Source organism: Athene noctua, chromosome 18 (genome assembly GCF_965140245.1).
Source record: "Athene noctua chromosome 18, bAthNoc1.hap1.1, whole genome shotgun sequence".
In the NCBI taxonomy this organism is placed as follows: Eukaryota; Metazoa; Chordata; class Aves; order Strigiformes; family Strigidae; genus Athene; species Athene noctua.
In genome coordinates, this window is record NC_134054.1 from 9422389 (window position 1) to 9444899 (window position 22511).

At 44.0% G+C, this 22511-nt stretch overlaps 1 protein-coding gene across 3 annotated transcripts in view; it reads right to left on the bottom strand.

Annotated features, from left to right (window-relative positions):
• Nucleotides 1-22511, bottom strand: part of MMD (monocyte to macrophage differentiation associated) — a 44742-nt gene that overhangs the window by 14714 nt on the left and 7517 nt on the right. Inside the window, exon 2 of one of the 3 annotated variants that reach the window (XM_074922191.1) lies at nt 7712-7885. The exons of 1 other annotated variant lie outside the window; for it this stretch is intronic. In XM_074922191.1, coding sequence (XP_074778292.1) covers nt 7712-7885 — 174 coding nt within the window. Of the gene's footprint in view, nt 1-3852; nt 4065-7711; nt 7886-22511 lie in introns of those variants that run through there. One more of the 3 variants, XM_074922193.1, reaches the window with a different exon arrangement.

Here is a 22511-nt window from a genome sequence, read left to right on the forward strand (position 1 = left end):
ATGCAAATATACATTTATCTGTATGGTAACTTTGGGGTGCCAAAACAGACAAGCATCAAATTTCATAAAACTTCACTTCCAAAACATTTCAAACTTTTTTTTTTTTTTAACAGATATACTTCAATTCTTATCATTTGATTTAAAACAACAACAAATATGGTTAGTAACAGAGCTGTTGAATAGAAAGATTTACTGGACTCCCACAACAGCTGAAACTCACTTTTCTTCCACCAAACGGCTGCAGCAGAACATCACCAGTAGCAATAACTTACCATCCCCTTCACCTAGATGTTTATACTAATAACATCGCCACCACTAGTGTGTTTTGGCAGGAGGAGTTAGACTTTACCTCTACCTTAACGAAAAGGAACTTGCAACACCCCAGTCCCTCACGTCGCTGTACGTCTGACATACCTGCACCTGCCCTTGCTGAAAGGTGTTGACAGCAACAGGCTGCAAGAGCCAGGCAGCAAATGCTGGAGCACATTTGCTCAGGTGACTACTCACAGACAACATTTTCAGTAAAGCAAAGCTTCAGTTATTTCCCTACACCTTTTTACAATACTATTTATAAACGTTATCAGGAACAATTTTAGAGAAAGGATCATTTAAAAAGCAGTTGAACAGGGCATAATTCCAGCCAATGCTTCTCTTGAGTTTGATTCATTTCCAGTTTGACAGTTCATGTTTACTGCCTTAAGAAACAGACCTGAAGTTTGAAAACAGCTGCTTTGTGATACTACACTGAAGTACTCAAACACGGGAAAAATTATTTTGATACATACGGTTAAAAAAGTCAGTCATATACTCCTGTAGTTATATGTATGTATGACACTGCAATATAAAGTCAGAAGAATTTGGTTGCTGACTTAGTCAGTCTAGAAGCAAAACTGTTCTGTTCCTTCTTAAAGATAAATAAATAAATAAACCCCACACCACCACTGGATGCTTTTTGTTTTCTGCCACATGAATACTCCAACACAGGGACATTGTTTTTCCTCCTATCTACAGGGCAAGTTTGCCCTTCTGAAAAAGGTAATTGCGAGGAATATAATCTCAGCTTCCTAAAGTAGAAACTTGATACACAGCATTTAGATGCTGTTTACTTCTTAATACAGCACTCTATATCACAACCATTACAGATTATTATCAAATGCAGGATGGTCTGATAAGGTCCCAGTGAACTGGACTACAATTTACAGGAAACATCTGTAAGTGAAGCCTTTTGATTCTCTAACAAATCTCTAATGTATTCTCTAATAGGAACTCCAGTGAAACCAGAGCCATTTATTCAGGGAATATGCAGCATTATCTCACAAGAACGCATAAATACTTCTCCATTGAAGATACTGACAACCCAAGATCTCCAATATTAATTCCTTTAAGATCAGAAATTGATATTTCTGAAATTAACAGACTAGTAAGTACTTGGAGCCAGCCATGAGAGCAGAATGCATTTGCACTGAACTAAGTTATGAGTTTATTTTTACAATTTAAATGCATTCTTAAAGCTCAAGAACTACTTCAGGCCAAGGAAGTCCAAGCTTTATAGTTTCACAGCATGCAACAACCTTCTTTGATGAGCACACTCCCAATCTAAGTGGAAAAGGGGTACTGAAAAAGATATATGACAATTTAAAACAAGAGAGAAGAAACTCATACCCTTCCCTTCACACTGTTTGATCTTGAAACACTCCAAATATTAAAAATGTTAAACATATGGACTGAGAGACCCCAGCCTCAAGTTCCTACTCGCTTCCAAGAAGTAGATGCTGTATGTTTCATAGTGATTCCAGAATTAAGAGATCATAGTATTTGGGAGAGAAAGAAGGAAAAATGTTTTGTCTTAGCATGCAAACCCAACTTCAAAAAAGAAATTATAAAATCTCAAATCTATTGCACACATCTGCATGGCATTTGTCACAGCAAGCTTACACCCAAAACTGCAGAAGAGAAAAGCAGTTTCCAAATCTTGCCTTATTCTTGATTCCCATCTGCTGAGTGAATTACTCTTAGATGTGTGAAGTAAAATGTCAGTAAAAACAGCAAGCACTGATAATAGCCTCGAAGATCTGGATTTTTTAGTCTTTTCAGGAAGTAAATTTCCTTTATTCAGCTCAAAAGGCTTCATACTTCCTCTTACCAGTTTAAAAGCAAATTACCCTGTTTTAATTTGTTTTTTTTCTTGTGCTTTCCAGCAGCTGGAGAGGCCATTTAGACAGAATAAACCACAAATAACAGCATATGAGAAACTGCAACAAGGTGGGGATAACTCCACAAACCCAGTAGTAGCATACATTAAATGAGTTGCATATTTAGATACTGAAGGAATTTTTATGTTATCTAGGTTCTTTGTTTTCAAAAGGAAAAAACAAAACAAAAAAAAAAATCACAAGTAGGTCAAATTAGAGAAGTACTACATTTTCATGATGAGCATTTAGGTAAGACTTTGAATAGGTTTACAAAGAGCTTGCTTTCTTTGACCAGATTGGTAGATATTTCCCCTTTACAAATCCAGTCCATTCAGCTAAAAATAAAGGTATATTCCTCCAGACTAAGCACCTTCCTTCCTGGATTAGAAAATATCTAGTTGTGGTTTCTAACTGTTCACATTATCTTTACTATCACTGAACAACCGAGTCACAGAAATAATTCACACCAGCATAGAAGCAAACCACTTATTTGGAAATATCAGTGAAATCACATGCTGTGTAAAGGTTCACATACTTCCAGCACGATCCTAAAGATAAAATGAAATCTGCAATACTCTGAGACTCCATTAACAATTGTGGTATCATACATAGATTAGGTCATGGAAAAAACTACCTGTGCATCCCACTGACCTCCCCAAAGACTCCTCAACCTTCCGGCAAGTACAAAAGGCAAAATTTCCAGTGAAGAGTGGAGAGTGAACAGAAGTCACACCAGGTGCTGCAGCACATCTGAGCTGAGAGGCAAGGTATCAGCCAGCCTAACAGCCTAGGCGTGGGCTAGTACAGAGACCAGGTCTGACTGCATTCATGGTTCTCTCAATTTTTCTTTCAATTTTATTACCCTTAGGATTCGGTTTCTCGAGCAAGTTGGAGAAAGGAGGGCAGGGCAGCCCTACAGCAGTGTACCTGCTGAGGGAAACCGTCCTAGAAACTGGCCTTGTCTGGGCGATGGACTGTCACCCAACAGCTGACGGCCTTGCACCCGGGCTCTGAGCAATTGAGCACCTCGAGCCCACACGTACACGTTTACCCAAGCACTGAGATCGCCCTGTTACCCAACCGACCCCCCGGGAATGGGAGCAGCATCCTCAGTCCGCCCTGGCAGACACCTGAACGGAGCCGGGGCACGGCGCTGAGGGGGCACCGAGCCCGAGGGCCCGGCCCCGCGGGGGCAGCGAGCGGCGCGCTCCGGAGCCACAGGTCGGGCTCCGCGGGAGGCGCGGCCGGGGCCGGGGGAGGCGAAGGGGCCGGGGCTGACACACGGCCGGATGCGTGAACCTTCACCCATTTACAGGAGGGGAAGAAAGAAAGAAAAAATAAGTAGAAAACACGCGGGTTTCCCCACACACACACACACACCCCCCGGCGGGACGGCGCTGCTCTTCCCGCCCGGTACCAGCGATGCCGAGGGCCCCGGCGGGCGGCGACCGGCGCCTCAGCAGCGGGGCCGCGCGGGGACAGGCGAAATCGGGCGGGGGGATGAGGAGGAAATCTCGGATACCCCCACCCCGGCCCTCACACGACCCCCGGCTCCGCCGCGGTCACCCGGGGCCCCCAGCCCCAGCACGCCCGCCCGGCCGAGAGGGGAGCGCGGGGGCGGCGGGCGTGTGTGTCCCCACGGGGGAGGGGGCGACCTCACCTCCTGAACCTCTCCTGCAGCCGCCGCATGGGTCCGGGCCGCCCGCCCCGGCCGGGCGGCGGGCGGGGGGTCGGGACGGGAGGCTGCGGGCGGCTCCTGAGGCGGCGAGGGCCGGGGTCCGGGCCCTCATTGGCGTGCGAGCCGCCGCGGCGCGCAGCGACGGCCGGCGCCGTCCGTCGGTGAGGCGCGGGAGCCGGGCGGGCTGCTGCGGGCGGGCGGCTGCGGGCGGGCGCTTTAACCGGCCTCTCGCTCCTCTCAGCCCGCCCGGCCCGCGCTTCCCTCCGCCCCTGCGCGCCCGGGCCCGCCCCCGCCGCGGCGATGGCGGGAGGGGGATGGCGGCGGCGCGGCGCGGGGAGTGCCCCTCGGCGAGGGCAGGCCGGGGGGCGCTGCCGGGAGACGGGGGGAAGCGCCGGGCGGGGACCGGGAGCCGCGGCCTGGGCGCGGGGTCGCGCCGAGGGTGGCCCAGGCTGAGCCGGGTTTCCAGGGTCGGCCTAGAAACCAGGACGAGCGGGGCCGGGGCTGCAGCTCATCCCCGCAGCGCGGGAGGGGCGGCCGCCCCCAGCGGCACCGAGGGACAGGAGCTGAACTGCCATTGTCTCGCCACGCTCGCCCAGTTAAGCAGATAGATGAGGATTTGGCGATTGCAACACGCCTAATTCTTAAACTCTAGATGCTGAGAGAGCCCCTCCACAGGGCCTGTGGCAAGGGCTGCCCGACCCGAGGGGCCCTGGGTGCCCCCACCCGCCTGCCCGCGGCACCGGGCCCTGCCCCCGGGCACCGCGGGGCGCGGCAGAACGCGCAAAGCCGCGGTCTGCGGCCGCATAAAGCTGCACGTGGAATGATTTACTCTGCTCTAAATCCAGGTTATGGTGGCTAGGCTGCTTCTGATAACCTGGCTAGCTAGCTGCCTAGTTCCCCCAGCTGTAAACCATAATCTTATCTGGTCAAACCAAAATTTTCCCAGCAAGGGTTATTTTACAAAGTGAAGAGACTGTATCAAGCTGTTTCCATAAGATAAGTGTGGTGGTGTTGCCTTGTATAGCACAAATCAGGGCATGAATTAGGAGAATATTAAGTTCTATTCAAGCTTCTGTCCTCTAATCTCAGATCTTGTTTACAATGGGATTTTGAACAGTTCCAGCCCTCAACAAAAGTGATTAGTATAGGCACACCAAAGCAAACCACCAGTTTAGACAAATAAACTATATCTGGCATCAACATCTTTTCTGGTAGGACCGAGACAGATGGGATCTGCTGCCTGGTGCTGCCATGGTTTGTAAGTCACCTCCCCAGCTGAACGTGTCCCCTCTGCCAGGTAACCACCTCCACCACAGGCAGCAGAAGGAAGTGTAAGTGTCATGACTTGGCTGGCCATCAGGCTAAATCTGACTTTTCATGGCCCTCAGTCCGTTTTACTAACTCTTCCTCCATGCCAGGAGTGAGCAATTAGGTGGTAACAGCTTTGTAAACTGCCATGGCAAGACTTACCTCTCGGTTTCTCTAGTTTCAGGATGGAATAAACACTTTTGGCACAAATTGCAGATTTTGGTCTCCAGCAGACGCTTGCTGCAAGGATGGCTGGGGCTGCGCCAGAAAACCACTGCAGACAGTCAGCTGCTCAACTTTGCTCAGAGAGAAGGGTAGAGCTTGCTGCTGGAAAGGAGAGCTCCTGAAATGCAGAGCCAAGCTAGTTTCCTGAGAAATACTGCTATTAATCTCAGTGAGGTATCACTGTTAATAAATTGGTACAATCTGTCATCTGATCTAACAGTGTCACTGCTAATAGTTTCATATGGCTTATGTTATCTGTTAATCCAAAGGGAGAAAAGTTTGAGGACACCACTGACGACCCAGCCACACACACACGGCTGCATTTGAACATTGGAAGCTTCAGTAGTATCCCAACAACATGGCTTTATTTTGAGGTAGAAGTTGCGGTGGCTCAGCCTTCCCACTCAATACCACACACCCATCCTTGCATTCCTCTACAACTGCCCCAATAATTCGCTCTTTCAGGCTGTAAAAATGTTCAGGAATGTGTGACATTATGGACACCATGACTGGATGGCTGGCTTCTTTGTGGTTCTGGTAAAAGGCTGAGACCTTCAAAGGTGTGCATAGAGGCACTGCACTTTGTCTCCATCTTATCTCACTCCCTCTGACTTTCTTTGACTCTTCCTTCTGTCTCATCCCAAGCCACTCTCATTTTCATTTCCTTCCCTACTGCCTTTGACATTTGATCTAGACTCTACCAGCAAATGTGTCACGGAGCTTTTCTCCTCACAGTTTTCAAAGCCTGTTTTTCCACCTTCGTTCTGTGGTCAAACTTTGTTCTGTTGTTAAACAATTGGTGTAGCTTCATGTTGCTGGAACATCAAAGATTTACCGATTCAAGATACATTTTAAAAAATTACTATTTCAAACTTGGGTTTTTTGAATGAAAATGAGAACATTCAAATCATGAAGCTTGACTGAGTGCAACCAGGTTAAGAAGACCACCAATCATCATGACAGCAGTGGTGAGACTGGAAGATTTTAAACTGAATGTCTGATCTCTTAAGATGACCACTAAATTACTCAGCATAGATATTGTTAAAGTGGTCCTGACCAATAACATGTTTTCAGCACCCGTGACTCTTGTTGAGCTCATCTTTGTAATTGCTTTTTATGATCTAATGAATCAGAATACCTTAAAAAAAAAAATCACAACAAAAGAAACCCCTTATTATGGGCCAAGTAACTATTAAATCTAAATCCTAAAAATTGGCATTAAGCATACAAAAATAAGGAAGCAAAAACCTTATTAGATTGATTACTCTTATTTACAAAGTGTGAAAGAAAAACCCTTCAAATACCCAATGTCCATTTGATTAAAAAATATTCTTAACACTGGAATTATTCTCAGCCAGAAATTGATTTTAACAGATGAGTCAGGGTTAAAAGAAGATGGAAGAACTTCCCTTACTGAATGCATCCCTGCTGTGGAGCATTATCATGTAGTACATTTGGAAGAAGGAACAATGTATTGAAAATGAACAGCCAAGGACTCATTAATAAGAAAATTAACCTATTATTTTTTTCATTGGTTAAAGATAATTTAGTTCTGATCAGGGCAGTGAGGTGTTTGTAAAATGGATTGTCCAAAATGAACTAGGCAATCCGAGTTTGATACCTAATAGACACATTTGACACCTAATAGAAGGTGTCTGCATAGCAGTTCTGTTACTAATTGCAATTCCTGACAGTCTCAGCAGTGAAGTCAATGAGTACATGAGCTATGTGGTTTGCCCTTATTATTTCTAGGTCAAATTTTACCCATGTAGAATTTCCTGCTGTTCCTTCACAGGCACTATCTACTTGTCTAGGGATGGAGGAGTTTGTACTTCTGGACTAAATACGAGCATTACATTGACACTCAGATATACATAATTTCTGAATCAGACATTAAATGCTTTTATAGGATTTAGAAGGAACATAAATAGGAACACAAAAGTGGGCTCTGTAGTTTCAACTGCATTGCAAAATTGTCTTGGCTTGCACAAATCTATCAAATAAATAGGCAGGACTTGTTGAAAGCTTCCTTCGCCCCCCCCGGATGAAAATTTAAGTGCTGCTTGAGATGTCAGAGACGAATGAAATTCTATCAGGAGGTTATATTAATAAAACTAAACATCTCATACAAAAGCTGAGTTTCTTCTAGCCGTTTGGCACAGACAAATTCTCATTATAAGCCTGCGCAATAACTAGTCTCCTGATTTGTGAAACAGGTAACAGAGAAGCAAATATTTGTAAGCAGCTTCATGGTTGCCAGAATGGATGTACTGGTGACAAGACATTGCTAATGTTCCCAGGTACTTACTTTTTGGAGTTGCCAGTGGTGACAGGCTGACTCTGGAGGCAGCAGGGCAGCACGCTATGGCTCAGGAGGCTCTTAGCCAATTTAATGCAGCAGGGAGGCAAGCTGAGCAGCACGGGGCCCTTAATGAGGCACGGGAAACAAGTTTGACAGGTGAAACTCCTCTCCACTCCCAGTCTACATGGGAGAACAAATCAAGCATTTCTGGTAAGTAAGGGTGGAGAAAAATACCCTTCTGCCTTCATAACAAACAGAATGAGGATCTAGGCTTCTGCTCTTAGGGGTGTACATGATAATGGAGGATGGTGATGGTTTCACTAAGGTTTGATTTAGAAGCTGTAGAGGTAAAACACTTAGAAAGCAAATTCTGAAGCAAGCATTGTTGTAACAAAATGCCTGCTTCATACATGTGTGTGGCTGTGGTAGAAATATACTGTAAAAAAGATCATCTTGGCTGGTAAAACATATCTTACTGATGAACTTTTTGAAGGAAATTCTATTTCTTCTTTAAGTATCTAATACAAAAATCAGTTCTGCAATAATGTGGACTGTAAGGCCAGGACAGCAATAGGTCTCAGGAGAGCCCCAGTTGCAGCACTATGTGCTCCACTCTGGGCTCAAGCTCATGCTTCAGTGTGCGCTGTGGGGTGCTCAGGTGCCCCGGGGGTAAAGCTCTAATCTAATCAATCTAATAAGGTTTTGCTCCCTCTTAGCACGTCCTCAAACATGTCTCTGTAGTACAGATCAAGTGGGCAAATCAACCCAGAGAAGGGCTTGGACTTTCTTGGCATGTCCAAGGACATGTGGCAGCAGATCTACCCTGTAAAAAGTTATGCTCTGGGTCTGAACCAGGACGAGAGTCCTGCAGGCAGCATAGATTAGCGCTTTTTTTTTTTTTTTTTTTTTTTTTTTGGCTGCTTGCTGCAAACTGACCCAGATTTCTGCTTCATCTAACAGGTTTTTTTGAGCCTAGTGTGAAGGAGAAGCATCTCTTACTGGAATGCATGTTAATGGTCTTGTGAAATGAGCACCTCTCCCTCCCTCAGCCTTCCCCCAATCTAATTAATAAGGTCATCCCACTGAAGGCAGGTTTATAAATAGCTTTCCAAACACTAATGGAATTAGTTCTGGCCTGGACAACTTTTCCAGGGTGACACAGGTATCTAAGAAGGTCTCGCTCCTTGGCATGTACAGCCACTTGCAGTAGAAATGTTCAAACATAAACAGTTACCTGATGTCACTGCACTCTTGCTGCCAGCACTAGACCTGAAATGGGATTACAGCATTATCTAGTAATATAACAGAGAAGACTTGCTGCAAATAAAACAAGTGATCTGAGAGGGATGTGCCTTGTATTAGATTACATTACACTAGAAAATGAAATGTCACATTCTGTTGAAAGTTTCTCTTTTGTCAGTATTTCTGAGAAAAGTGTATTTTTCATGCCCACAAGATTTTGAGGGGACAATAAACAGTTACCTTGGGGAATAATAGAAAAGTACTTCAAGTTGATAGGAATCTTTAATATGAAAGCAATTAATGAGAAATGAGTATTGTAGCTATAAACTCTCAGAAGAGAGCAAAGTTTTAAAATCATTTGACTATTTAAATCATCTGTGAATTGAATTACTGAACCCCTTTGAAAGCAATGCTTGTTATTAACTTTTTAAAATTTTCCATGAGTCTGGAATTTTATAATAAAAATAAAACCTAAATATGTCATAGAAAACATAAGCTCCAGTTGTTCAGAAAACTTAAACCAAAATGCAGGGAGAATATATGTTGGTTGTTCACTGATTTAGGGACTTCATATCAATGAGAGTTGAGCTGCTAAACAAGGGACAAACATGAAATTATACTTTGATTATCTGTGTGACTAATTCAGTTTAATTGTATCTTCAGGAAAATAATGGAGAAACGTTATTTTGCAGTCATTTGGTCTGTGTATCAAATAATAGTCCTCCATGTATTGCATTTCCAGTAGTAAACAAAATTACATAGATTTCAAAATCTATATTGAGAAACCAAAGAAGATCAAGTTTTATATTAATCTATCTTTTCCCACAAAGGAAAATATGAAAAGGTATTTATCTGAAAGTTGGTAAGATCCCCTGTCATACTTGATCCTAAAAGCACATCTTCTAATATACCAGTTGTTGGGACTGTTTCAAAAACACTGATATTTTTCCCGTGTTTTGATTAGCAAACTTGGATTCATCTGGATTCATGATGTACCTCAAATGCATTTCAATCGATGACATTTTTCTAGTAGGATCACACTGATTTATTTGTTACAAAGAGAACTTTCTGTTGGAGTGAAAAATCAAATTCCTCTATGTTTGCATGTTAATGCATTCAACCTTCTCCTTGGATGAAGAAGTTTCCACAAGGGCAGGAGGTGCTTTTGTGTAAGTGAGACAAGATTGCATCTTTAGAGGAGAGAAAAGCAGCACTTGTCAGTCTCTGTACTGGCCTTGGACCAGCTGCACAAATTCTGAGTCATCAGATGAATCAAGTCTGTTAATGACTGCAGAGAACTTCAAAAAATACAGAAATATCCTGCTTTCAGATATTGATTCTGTAGTATTTCCTTTGGGAAGCTTTAGTCATAAACGTACCAGAATTCAAGGCTTGTTTAGAAGTAATGAATGTCAGGGGTTTTTGGCTTTTAGTAATTGCACCATAAAAAAGATGATCAGGGATTTTAACCTTCTAGTTGTGGTTGAGTGGCCCATAGTCCTTGGAATATTTGTCAGTTCCTCCAGAAGAAATCAGTATGTAATTTAAGATAACAGGCAAATAGAAGTGTATTAAAAGGCAATATAAAGGTAAAATGCACTCATAAAGATAATTTAATACAAAAGACAAAATCAGGACAACCTGACTCAGGAGCTAAGCAGCTGCTGTTGTCTTCAGGTTGAGTTTGAATCATACTGTCAAGAACACCAGAAAAAATCACAGTTTGGTTTCTTAAACTAAAGGGATAATAAGAGTCATGAGATTCTGTGTTGTAGCCTGCCTTTAGAAAGTCTACAATTAGAGAACAAATATTTATTCTAACTGTATTATAACAATATATACTTTCAGTGTCGGTACATCCTAGGAGACCAAGTCTCCCATCCAATCTTTCAGTTTCACTGATGGGGTCTCGTTACTGTGGCCTGCAAAGGAAAGCATTGCCACCAGCTGCACCCCACTCTTGGGGAAAAAAAAAAAAAAAGTACATTAATTGCCCTCTCACAGATGTTGGATTTTGGCATCCACACTAACCCTCCAGAAGCGGAGGCTTTTGAAGACTTTTTTAGCAACGTGTTACCCATGCAGAACAAATTATTTCTCTTTGGTCCCAATTTGTATCCACAATTTTTTGCCTCTTCAAAAGTAAATTAAAAATGTTCACATTTATATCAAAGCCAGAATAAACCAGTTCCATGTTTAAATCCCTTTCCACAGGCAAAGCGGACCATCTTTAATCGATATTTATGACATTGATATGCAAAAATTTTTACCCTCTTTTTTTCTTGCCACCACTGGGTTTTTGCTCTGTGGACATGTCTTGCCATCCATAATCACTCTAATACCTCATTTTTGACATCACAATCAATGAAGTGAAATAAGCTGTTACTTAATGGGTCTGACATAAAATCCATTTAAGTTAACAGAAAGACTCTCATTGTTTCCTATCAACTCTAGGTCAAGCCTAAAGTGAACAGAGGGGGTGGAATTTAGCCTGTCGTTTGTCATCTGAGAGGAAATGATTTCCACATCCCATTTGGACTGCTTAGAGATTTTAAACATATTTAGCAAAAGAAAAATAATTGATTTCTTGTCAGTGGTTAAATGGTTGAAATTTTACTCTGATTTGAGTCTTTCAATTTCAGATTTTTAAGATGTTTGCTTGAATTATATTATTTTTATGTTATTGTATTTATAGCTTAAAATGGTATGTAGCTTTCTCAATAGTTTAGGAAAAGAAAAATACAGGAGATAAAGATCAAGATGAGTGGAGTTAAATTGAAGAGGTGCCTGACTGCCCTGCACAGGTCATGAAACACCAGCTTGCATGGGGGCTCAGCCTGGCTGCCAGGGGCTCCTCGGAGCCCGGCAGCCTGTGAACTCACTTTGCCCTTCCTGCCAGCAACGTGTGGGGCTTTCTCACAAAGCATCTTGCTGACAGCTTGTTGGTTTTATTTTTTTTTAGCTTCCTTAAATACATCTGGAAAGGGGGAAAACACCTATAACCAATGCACAGCATTATCTCAGGTCTTCTAGGTTTTGTAAACAGACTTAATAAAATATGAATCCATTTTTCTCTATTGCTTGCAAATGTTTACAAATGTAACTAAGAAGCGAAATGAATATGTTCTTTACTAGAGCCCGACAAACACCAGACACACTGTCGCTACCCTATCTCCCAGTCTAAGTAACACTTGTGAGCCTTGGAAAGAGCAAGCAGAGGGGCTGGCAGGGACAAGGAGAGCTGGGTGATCGCCTAACTTGCAATTACCCTGGTATGTTGGGAAACTTTTTCTTTCAGTGTTTCTGCAGAAATAATTTATGGTATTCAATGACAAAAATCCCAATGCTCTTTCTCTTGGTGTGGCATGTTACAAAGAGTAAAGGGAGTTCTGTTTCACAATGTCCCTTCCAGTCGACCAGAAACTCTTGGTATGTACCATTTAATGACTGGTGGACAGGCCAAGTTGCTGAGAGGTTAGAGGACTTGCAAGAGACAGAGGTATCAACAAGTTTGATTCCAGCGCAAATTTGTCTACTTGGCTGGCAAACAGAGTGACTGCAAAACAAATGGTACTGTTATTGGCAACCTTTGTGAGGCCTGGCCTCCGCCATTGACTCAATTTTCACTCTGCCCTTGAGATAGAGTTACAGATTGTGTTATCTTTGGTGGAAGGTATATGTTTTCAGATAGACTCTGACCTCACTTTTCTTTCTGTTATGGTGGATGAAAGTCTACAGGGTTCCAGTGATGTCACTGAGAGATTGGATGTACACAGATGGTACTCCAACCCATCGTGTAACTGCTGGAAGGCCTGAAGGGAAAAAAAAACTAATAACTGGGAGGTTTTCAGAAGCCAGTTGGACGAGTGGGTAAACAATCCAGAGGGGCACAGGAGACCCTCAAGCTGTGTTTCAAGATTGGACCCTCAGACAGCAAATTCCAGTCCTCTGGATATCTGGGTCTTGAGGCTCAATAGTAATATTTACAAGAAGATAAGTTGGTTTAACAAAATCAAGAAATAAACAGACAATATCCCTGATGAAGAGCTGCAATAGAGATGTCTGTGTGTACAGAGCATGGCTTTCCAGAAACTGCTCCTTCCCTGGGGCTGTCACTTCTGAGCTACTTCTGGTTCTCCAAAGAGAGGAGCGGGAAACCTCGCTGGGGCTTATCTTGTTCTGCTGCACTGGATGTTACAACCTTCTTATCTGTGGTGGATATCTTATGCTCGTGGATGCAAAATTGCAAGGCCACATTTTTGGGAACTGAACCCAGAGCCTTGGAGGAAGGCCACGCTTTCAAAATCTGTTTCCTCAGTAGCTTCCCCAGTGGCCGGGACGTGGCGCTGGCAGCAGATCAAAGCCTGGGAATTCCTGCGCTGTGCTTGGGCCATTCCTCCTGGCTGAGGTCACACCGCTCTCCTCCTTTCTGTATGGTTTTGGCAGGGTCAGTTTTATGAATTACAGGGTGAGATACAGCCCTGATGTGAGAGTGAGGATGGGGAGGGCATGCTGCTGCTCGCCTGCCGTGTGGCTGGCGGTACCTGTCCCAGGTAACCACCTGCCTGTGCCCTCGGCCAGCCCCTCACTGCTGGTATCGACTGTACACGACTCATTTTAAACAGCCTTACATCTAATATAAATATGACTGTTGGTCTCTGAATTGCTGTCGACTCTTTGTAATTTTACCGGAGTGCTGTGATAGTATTTTACTTAAAAACTAGCTTTTTAAATTGTAGAAAAGAACCCCAAAGCCATTAACTCCCTTGGCACTGGAAAACCCCTGTGGAGGTTTCAGTGAAAATGACAAAAGGTTTTATGGGAATTTTCTAAAGGCACACTTGAGTTATTCAGTGGAAATCCAAATTCCCACATTTTGGCAGTAGAACTGTATCAGGTACATTTGAACTAATGTTAATTACTTAAAAGATCTTTAGTGCCCTTCAAGACTAACAGGAGGGAATCTTATTTGAGGGAAGATGCTCCTCAGCAGAGGACAGCTGATACTCTGGAGGAGCTCGACTTTCTCCTCTTGTTCTAGAGTTTTGGGGAGCAGAGGCCCAATCTTTGGATGGTTACGTTAATTCCATCCAAACTGAGGCGTACACTATGCTCCACTTGCATGCCTGCAACATAGAAAGTTAAAATAAATGGTCGTTAAACTACAGGCTGTATAGTGCTATAGACATTAGTGCTGCTTTTAGTCATCAATATAGTGCTATTTCAAGATGACTGATACTTTAAAATCTCCTGATTATTCATATTAAAACAATGTTTCTTTTTCATTTGAGTTTTTATGCTATCATGTGGACATCTCCATAATTAAATATGTGCTTGACTACTCTTGCTCTCTCCAGTTAAGTAGACATTAATGGGGAACTTACTAAAAACAACTGCCAAAAATGCTCCTGTACTTAAACTTCAAAAATATTAATATCAAATTACAGTGATGACATAAATCTGATATGAAATCACTGAAGGAAATAAAGGCTAAATGGTTTTGGTTTTGGAATCATCCAAGATACTTTGTTCAAACTGTTATTTTTATTATAGTTTTTCTACAGCAGAGACCTGTGTTCCACCACACAAGCAGTGGTTTAAAAATAAACATTTTTAAACACAAAATCTTGGCATATAGAGAATAAAAGAATAGTACTAAAGTTGCAGAATTAAAGGCCTTATTATTAAAGTCAACTCTATCTTAGACTTGCTGTATATGTCTAATACAGCGTAGTATTTAATGCCATAATCAAACAGTATTTTTCCTGTAGGAAAAATCACACACTGATTCACACTATGTTCACTTCTGGAGCAGCTATTCAATATTTCATTTTTTCTTTACTTTTCAATGCATGGACTAAGGTTTAATCCCAGCTGGGAGGGAGAGGTTTTATGAACTGCAGTCTTGATAATCTGATCCAATCCTGGGTCATTTGCAGAGCAGTCATAATCTAATTTGTGCACTGAATCTGCATGCTAAAATCTTTCCTGTGAATTTTTTTACCTTTAGATTATTTTTTTTTTTCCTATAGTAAGAATGGTATCTTCTGACGCACTGACTGCAGGAGAGAGAACTGCCTGGAGCAGCCAAGTCTCACTGGGTAAATAACCACCAGCACTGGGTACGCGGTTGCTTGGATGCTTGTGGCTAGATCCTGAATTTGTGGCATGCAGATGGATGCTTGGGATAGCTAGACATAGATGGAATTATAATAGTGACTGAGGATCCCAAAAGTGCCCTTTTTACAGCCATTACCCAGATCAAAGCTCTACCTTATGCAGAATTTCCATCGTTGCAGCATTGCTCTGGTGAGACTCTTGCCTCTCTTCACTATGGAGTAGGGGCTGTGCTACACATTACACAACCTACAAAACAAGCTGGAGGTCTATAACAAAACCAAAGCTGGATCAAGTGTTTTGCAACAAGTGAGTGGTACCTTAAATGGAGATGTTGTTTGTATTCATCCCTTTGCTGCTAAGGAGCAGAGAACAAATATTTGTACAACAGCATTCACAAACCCAGTTCACATAAACCCTCTCCCCTCCCTGCAATAAAAAGCTGCCAAAAAGGTTGGCTCTCCATTAAACTTTGCTGCAGGTGATAAATGTGCTTGCCTCCAAAAGCAGTCCTGCACTCGACACCAAACATGGCACGACAGGAATGAACCAGCTGTTCTGCTCAGCTTGAAGGGCAGATCCTCGGCGGGTCTGAAGAGCTGTGACTCCAGTGCAGCTGGTGTAAGCCAGGGCTGCTCTCTGGACCTTTATTCTGACTGATCAGCTGCACAGCTTTACATCCCAAACCCTGCTTTTTATACTGAAATGTAAAAACACAAACCAAGCAGTTCAGAGTCTCTGTTTCAGTCACAATTCACCCACTGCAACTAGTGTTTGATGCAGGAGGGATGGAGAACCAGCATCATGAAGACACCAACTTTGCTCATCGCTTCAGTCTTGGCACCCATGAAGGACCGAGCAGCCCTGTGGGACTGCATCCCAGTCATCTGCTACTGGTTTTGAAGCTCTGTAAGGCTGGGCTTCCAGCAGGGATTCCCACCCTGACCCTGCCAGAAATGCTGTGCACCCAGCTGACAAAAAAGAGCTGATAGCAGCCTGGGCTACGGTGGGTGTAGAAATTTTTGCACGCTGGAGTGAGTTCATAGCTTGGAGGAGAATGGGATGATGCTCATCCTTCCTCCAATGCTCATGCAGAAGCAGTGGCGAAGCTGTTCCTTTTTGTTGTCAAAAATGGGCATGATATCAGGGGACGTAGGCAGAGCTTGAGCTAAGCACGTGGGAACGTGGGCAGTCACTCTGCATGCCTGCCCCGCGGAGCTCTGCCAGCTCACCTCCAGCCCTGACCTCACGTAGCCCCTGTTATTCCAGCTCCTGAGGCCAGCTACCAGCAGCAGCTTTGTCCTCAGAGCAGGAGAATGCTTTGTTTTTATGGCAGGATAATTAATGTGCCTCAGCTCCATAGCTGTAAAATCCCTGGGGAGACGAGGAGTGTATAATTTTTACTGTGCCACAGCTAGGTGAGCATAACACAATATTCCTACTCAGGGATGACCATGCTTAGCTACCTGACTGTAAAAACTACAGCTGTTTTCCCCATTTCACAGTGGCAAAGCTGGTGTCTATTAACCAGCCCACTTGAAAAAATAACACCCGGCTCCCCAGAGAGGCCACAGTCAGAAACTGTCAGCTATGGCAAAGTTTTTTTGACATGATCAAGGAAATTGCAATCACTTTTCTTATTCTGGAACCTCAAGCAGCATTGAAGGAGAAAGCTCTGTCTTCTGCTTCCCTGCAGGTAAGATAGTAAAACTTTTGTATTAAAAATGGGCAAAACTCAGCGTAGCTAAAGTCTTTCTTCAGCAAAGAACCCCTTGGCTAATGGCAGGTCCTGCTCTGTGCGGAGCAATCCCATCCTGGTGCAGCATCACTGCAAGACTCCTGTTGTGATTTAATGCCTCAGGGCATTTTACATATGCACATTCATCCCTTCATACAGCAACATCCACGTTTACATATGGCTGCTCCATCCAGATTTTACCCTGATTTCATAAACGATAATCACTGTCTTTTCCTCCTTGGCTCTCCTTGTAGCTGAACTGTTTAGTTCTGGTTTTGGAGTGCTCAGCACTAATGTTGGATAAATGCACTGAAGCAGCAGCAAGGAGAGGTTTACTGACACTTCTCCCATATTTCAGTGTGGCTTATTTTATGTTCACTATGGTTTGTTTTTTGTTCACTTCACCATTATTTGTGCTAATAAACTGCAAATATAAATAGAGAGCCATACTGGTCTGTATGTGTATTTTTTTGTTGATAGAATAAATTACCTTTCCTACAGATTCTCCGTTATATATCAGCTTCCCTTATGCGCTGCACATCAACAGGAGAAGGAAACATTTGCCATCACAGCCCTTTACAAACATGGTTCTCTTCCAAGCTTTCTGATTTGCTACTAAATAAATATATGTGCAAGATAGTGTGTGTGTGTATTACTACAAAAGGCTATTATTTACACAACATCCAAGCCTATACAAACTCTAACGTACAGTTCACACAGCAAACATTTTCTAAGACACTGAATTGCAGTGGATTTTCTATACAGCTGTGCTCGTACCACCCCAGGACCAGAAACCCAAAACGTACAGGAGGGACCAAACCTGCATACTTCACACTGAACCTTAAACATGCAAATGAAGTGCCTCATCACCTTCAGCTTTCTCTCAGAAGAAACAAAATCCAGCTAAAATCTGAATTTCCTCTGGAAGATACCCATGCCTCCCCCTTGCCTGTGAAAGCAGACAAGATTTCTAATCAGGTTGTTAAAAGAGAGGAGTAGTGTTTCCATAGCCATGAGCTTGGGTTTGAAATCTGATTGACCCCATAACACTAGTTCTGGAAGAAATCACCCAACAAAAAAGGTAAAATAAGGAAAATTTTCAATACCCTGAAAGGCAAAAATATGACTGGCCAGTTTTGAAACTTTTTGGTAAATAAAACACATTCAGCTGAGTTTTTTCAATTGCTGGCAAATATTTTGTTTTCCTTTACAAACTTCTGCAGCTAGTGGGTACTTAGTCACAAACCATCACTCCTGGAAAAGCAGCAGTCGCCTGGCCCTGAAGCAGAAGTCACATCCCAAACTGTGTGAGCACGGACCTGCGGACTGGCAACACTTGCCGGTGCTGGGCTTTGTCTCCACATCACCCGCGGTTCACCCCTGCACGTGGGCACAGTTCAGAGCCCAAAGGGCCAAGGAACGGACCCGCAGGGAGGGAATCGAGCAGCTCCAGGGACCCCTTCGTCTACCCTTGGGAAAGAGGAAAGCCCTGAAATCAGCCTCTCCTGACCTTGCTCTGTTCTTACTGTCATTTCCATTTAGTGCAGTTTCTTCCATTTTTCTGGCATGATTGCATCGTCAGTTTAGACGCAGCTCCTGGAAGCCTTGCAGAGATGTATATATATTGCAAACATGTATGTGACCCATGGTTTGCCATCTAGATCTGACTGCAGAAGTGATTGAGAAGGGAGCAAAGACTGGGGTGATTTATACCAGCTGAAGATCTGGTCTATATGTTGCAACTACCTCATGCAAAGTAAACATGGCCTTGCATCATAAACCATAGGCTCCAGCCAAGAAATAGCTCAGCTGGAGAAGTCACAGAATAAGGAGAGCACAAGCCTGTTCAGGTAAGAGAGCTCTGTATCTAAAAACATGTCCTGACATATTTGCAAGAGGAGGCTAGGTATTTCTGAAACTTTTTTTTTTTTTTTCATGCAACTCCCCAATCCTCTGAGCTCATTAAGACGGAGACACTCTAATTTCCAAGAGTGGCCAAGAGGGAAAGGTCAAGGAAGGACTTCTTTGTAGTGTCAATTCTCAAATTCCAGTGAGAACAGCAGCAGGGTTTTCATTAAGCCACTGTCAAATGATAAATTACTGCGTTGTCAAAAGAAAGTAGAACTGCTGTTACGTTCTATGCAAAAGGTAGTGAAAGAAAGGACCTGATGATTTATAGTTTGTGTACAAGTCTGCCTTCTGTGATGCACAGGTCATTGTAGAGTTCTGCCAGAAATGAGATCTCTGGTTGACAAAAACAAGGATCCTGTTACCAGCAGCTGGCCCTGCCTGCTCTATCAGTAGCATTACACACCCCCTCTGCATGGGGGGTTTGGGGGGGTTATATCCATAGGATCCCAGTTTCGAAAGTGCAAAGCTACTCAGAGTATGGGGTGCTTGGCTAGATACTAAAGTCTTCAAAAGAAGCAAAGAATGCTTTTTGTTATTGCACCAAACCTTAAATAATGCAAGAAATCCCTGGGAATCCAGTGAAATCTCTGCTGAACAGGACACAGCCCGTTAGGGAGGGACTCGAGTTTTAAGGCCAGAGCTGTTGTTTGCCACTTCGTATTTCATGGACAGACATCAGAGGAAGACAGTCTGATTAGACAAATTATTTTAATTCAAATTGAAGCACATATTTGATTTCATTCATCCCATCTCCACTTGAAAAATGCCATCTGTCCACTATGAAGCATCCTGACTGATGACTAAGAAAAAACATTGCTCAAGGCTCTTGAAAGGAAAACAAAGTGAAGTGTTGTGTCTCCCAGGTGCATGCTCTAATGACATGGTTTTAGGGTGTTCATAAATGTAACTGTCTCTGCTTGTCAGGAAAGCTTTCCTCAAATCCATGGGTTGGGTCTGAGGACCAAGACACTGTCTTGTAACAGTTAATTAGCTGGAGCAATTAGTGGCCATGTTGTTGTACAAAGAGCAGCAAAGGCAGTGTGGAAACTGAGAGCCAGAAAGCTGCTCAACCTGAAACGGATGGCAGAAACACTCAGGCAGCGTGTCCAGCAGCCAAATCATGTCTTGACACGGGCTCTGAAGCATGGCAGCCAAATACTAATCATGGTTGTACCCATGCAAATTTGGACCTTCTCTCCTGCATTGCACTTGCACTCATGTCACCCCTGGGTATTTCCACTGAAATCCCATTGAATTACCTCGAGTAACCTCCCACTCGCAGCAGGGAAAGGGAGAGCAGAGCACAGCCCGCTGGCTTTGGAGCTGGTCCAGGTTCATGCTCGAGTCCCAAGCAGCAGAATCTGGCCCCTGCAAATCCAAAACTGGGGCATGGAAAGATCAGGGATTTATGGGGAAACGAAGTGCACACAGTGGGTTGTATCTGTATCCCAGAATGTGCTTTTTGGAAAGATGATGCTTAGGACAGTGGTTGCTTTATGCAGTTGACTGTCAAATTATCTGCCCTGTCCTATGAGCTTCTGGAGAAGAGAAAGAGGGTGATCTGAGGTGAGGTGAAGATGAGAATCGCGCTAAGGTAATTTCTGTATTGAATTCAAGATACTGTAATACAGGGTTAAAATAGAAGCACCTGCAATCTTTATACAACAACCTGTAATTACGTGCACAAAGACATAAATCTCTGCGCATGTAGGTGTATGCATGCATTATATATTAGTATGGGTATAACAACCAAAGAAGCTGATATAGTTCCTTTTCTTTCTGTATTATCTTTTATTAGGAGGTAGGCATTATGATTGTTTCAATTTTATAAATCCATGGCAAAGCATTAAAGCATTTTCTGACTTCACCACATGCCCCTTGCAGGAGCCTGGGCTGTGCCAGCAGCCTGGGCTGTACCTACAAACCTATTTCTCTCTCTGAAGTGTGACAGCCTTGCCCTGCTCCAGTATCTTGGGCACTTGCTGTCCCCAACTCAGGTTAAAGTCATGATCAGGCACACCGGGTGTTTTAAGCCCAAAGTGCCCCTTTGAACCTAGAGCTTGTCTGAGCCCTCGTTGCCTTGTGGTGGGTTATCCTGCGAGTTCAAGATGGACGTGATCTGGCCACAGGTTTATCTGTTAAGACCAGAAAAGCTGGTGGCCTTAGGAACAGAGCTAATCTGACAGGGTAGTACTTAAATCAAACAAGAGTGGTAAAATGCTTCTGACCCAAGAGGATGCTTTCAAGCCCTGCGCCGAACAGGGAGCTGCCCCACGCTTGCAGCATCCTTATGCACCGCTCCGACTCAGAGCTGTGCCGCTGGCAGCACATGTCCCGCCTGCCCGGCTCAGGACACGCACTGCTGCCGTCCCAGCGAGGGCCGAGCGCTCCTCCTGCGGGTCCGGCCTCTGAGGTCGTGCAGGTGCTCAGCTTTCTCTCCACCCATCTTGTGCAGAGTGGGAAGCACCTGGAGATCAAAGGGTGCCCTCTGCATCACAGGCAGGTGAGAGGGATGCTGTACACCTGCCTGGAAAGCAAGTAATAGCAAAAAGCTGGACCCCATCCAGTCCAGGTAAGAGCAAGACTGGAGCTAAGTGTAGAAGCAAAGAGAGGTGCTTCACCCTTGTGTAATGAGGGCACAGCCTGGCCTTAAGCCATTTTCCTTCATCCCTTTCATCTAGTAAGTATGCCTTGACTTCTGCTCTAAAAAATGGAAATCATCTGGCTTCTCTAACATCTGTTACTCCGGGTTACCCTGTGCACTTCCCAGAAGAGAGGGCACAGAAAAACCACGGTCACAACCTGCCTCCTCCCAAGCAGCTGTTAAACAAAACAGGAAACAGCAGCCCCACAGCGTGACCATGCTTTGAAGCTCTGCCCTGCGGGAGAGGCTTCGGTAACCTTTGGGGGGAAGCTTTAACAGGCACCGTTCAGCCCCGCCAGTGCTGGAACCTTTCTTTGCTCTCTTGCCACAAACACTGCTGCCTGCTCCTCTCGGATGCCGTACACCAGGCTGGGGATCCTCTCTCCCACTGCACGCTAACAGAGCAAACCGGCAGTGAAATAAAACCACACATTGACCTTAAGCAGATAAAGTAGGCAAAGCATTTTCTGTTTGCAAAAGGGGAAGAGCGGCGAGTCCATCTGCAAAACCAGCCCGCAATAGTATCTTACATCCTCCTAATGGCAGTTTAACTGTCACCCCAAGAAGCAGATGAACTTTTGTGCTACTGAGAACACAAAATCACAAGAGGAGGAAAGGCCCAGGATCTGCCACATCGCAAAACTGGCAAGACAATGTTAGTTGGAGGGAAAGAACAAGGGTCCTTTGTCCCTTCAGCTCTGTAGAGGTAGTAACAGGAGAGCAGCATGTGTACTACCAGGCCAAATAACCCTGCCAAGACAGTTGCAGAAACACACAGACTTGACAATGCTGAGCCATATCTTCTCCTCCAGTTACAGCTTAAAGGTCTCACTTGTCCAAGCTGTTCTCTAGCCTCTACCACAAGAAATCGGTAAAAACCTTCGTCCTCCCACGGAACTCTTAAACACCAGCACGTTTCATAAATATGTGTCCCAAGGATGTGGTATTAACACTTCACAATTATTTTTTCCATGCCAGAATGAGTTAAGGTAGAGTCTCTGTCCTGGCTTCAAGTTTCCTGGCTTTCCCCTGTCTGCGTCACGACATAATTCTTTCCAGCCAGCCTTTTCCTCAGATGTTCAGAGTTAGCATTGGGATGCCTGCCAGCTCTCCTTCCCAAAACAAACACGGAGCCTCCTGATGCCAAAGATTTG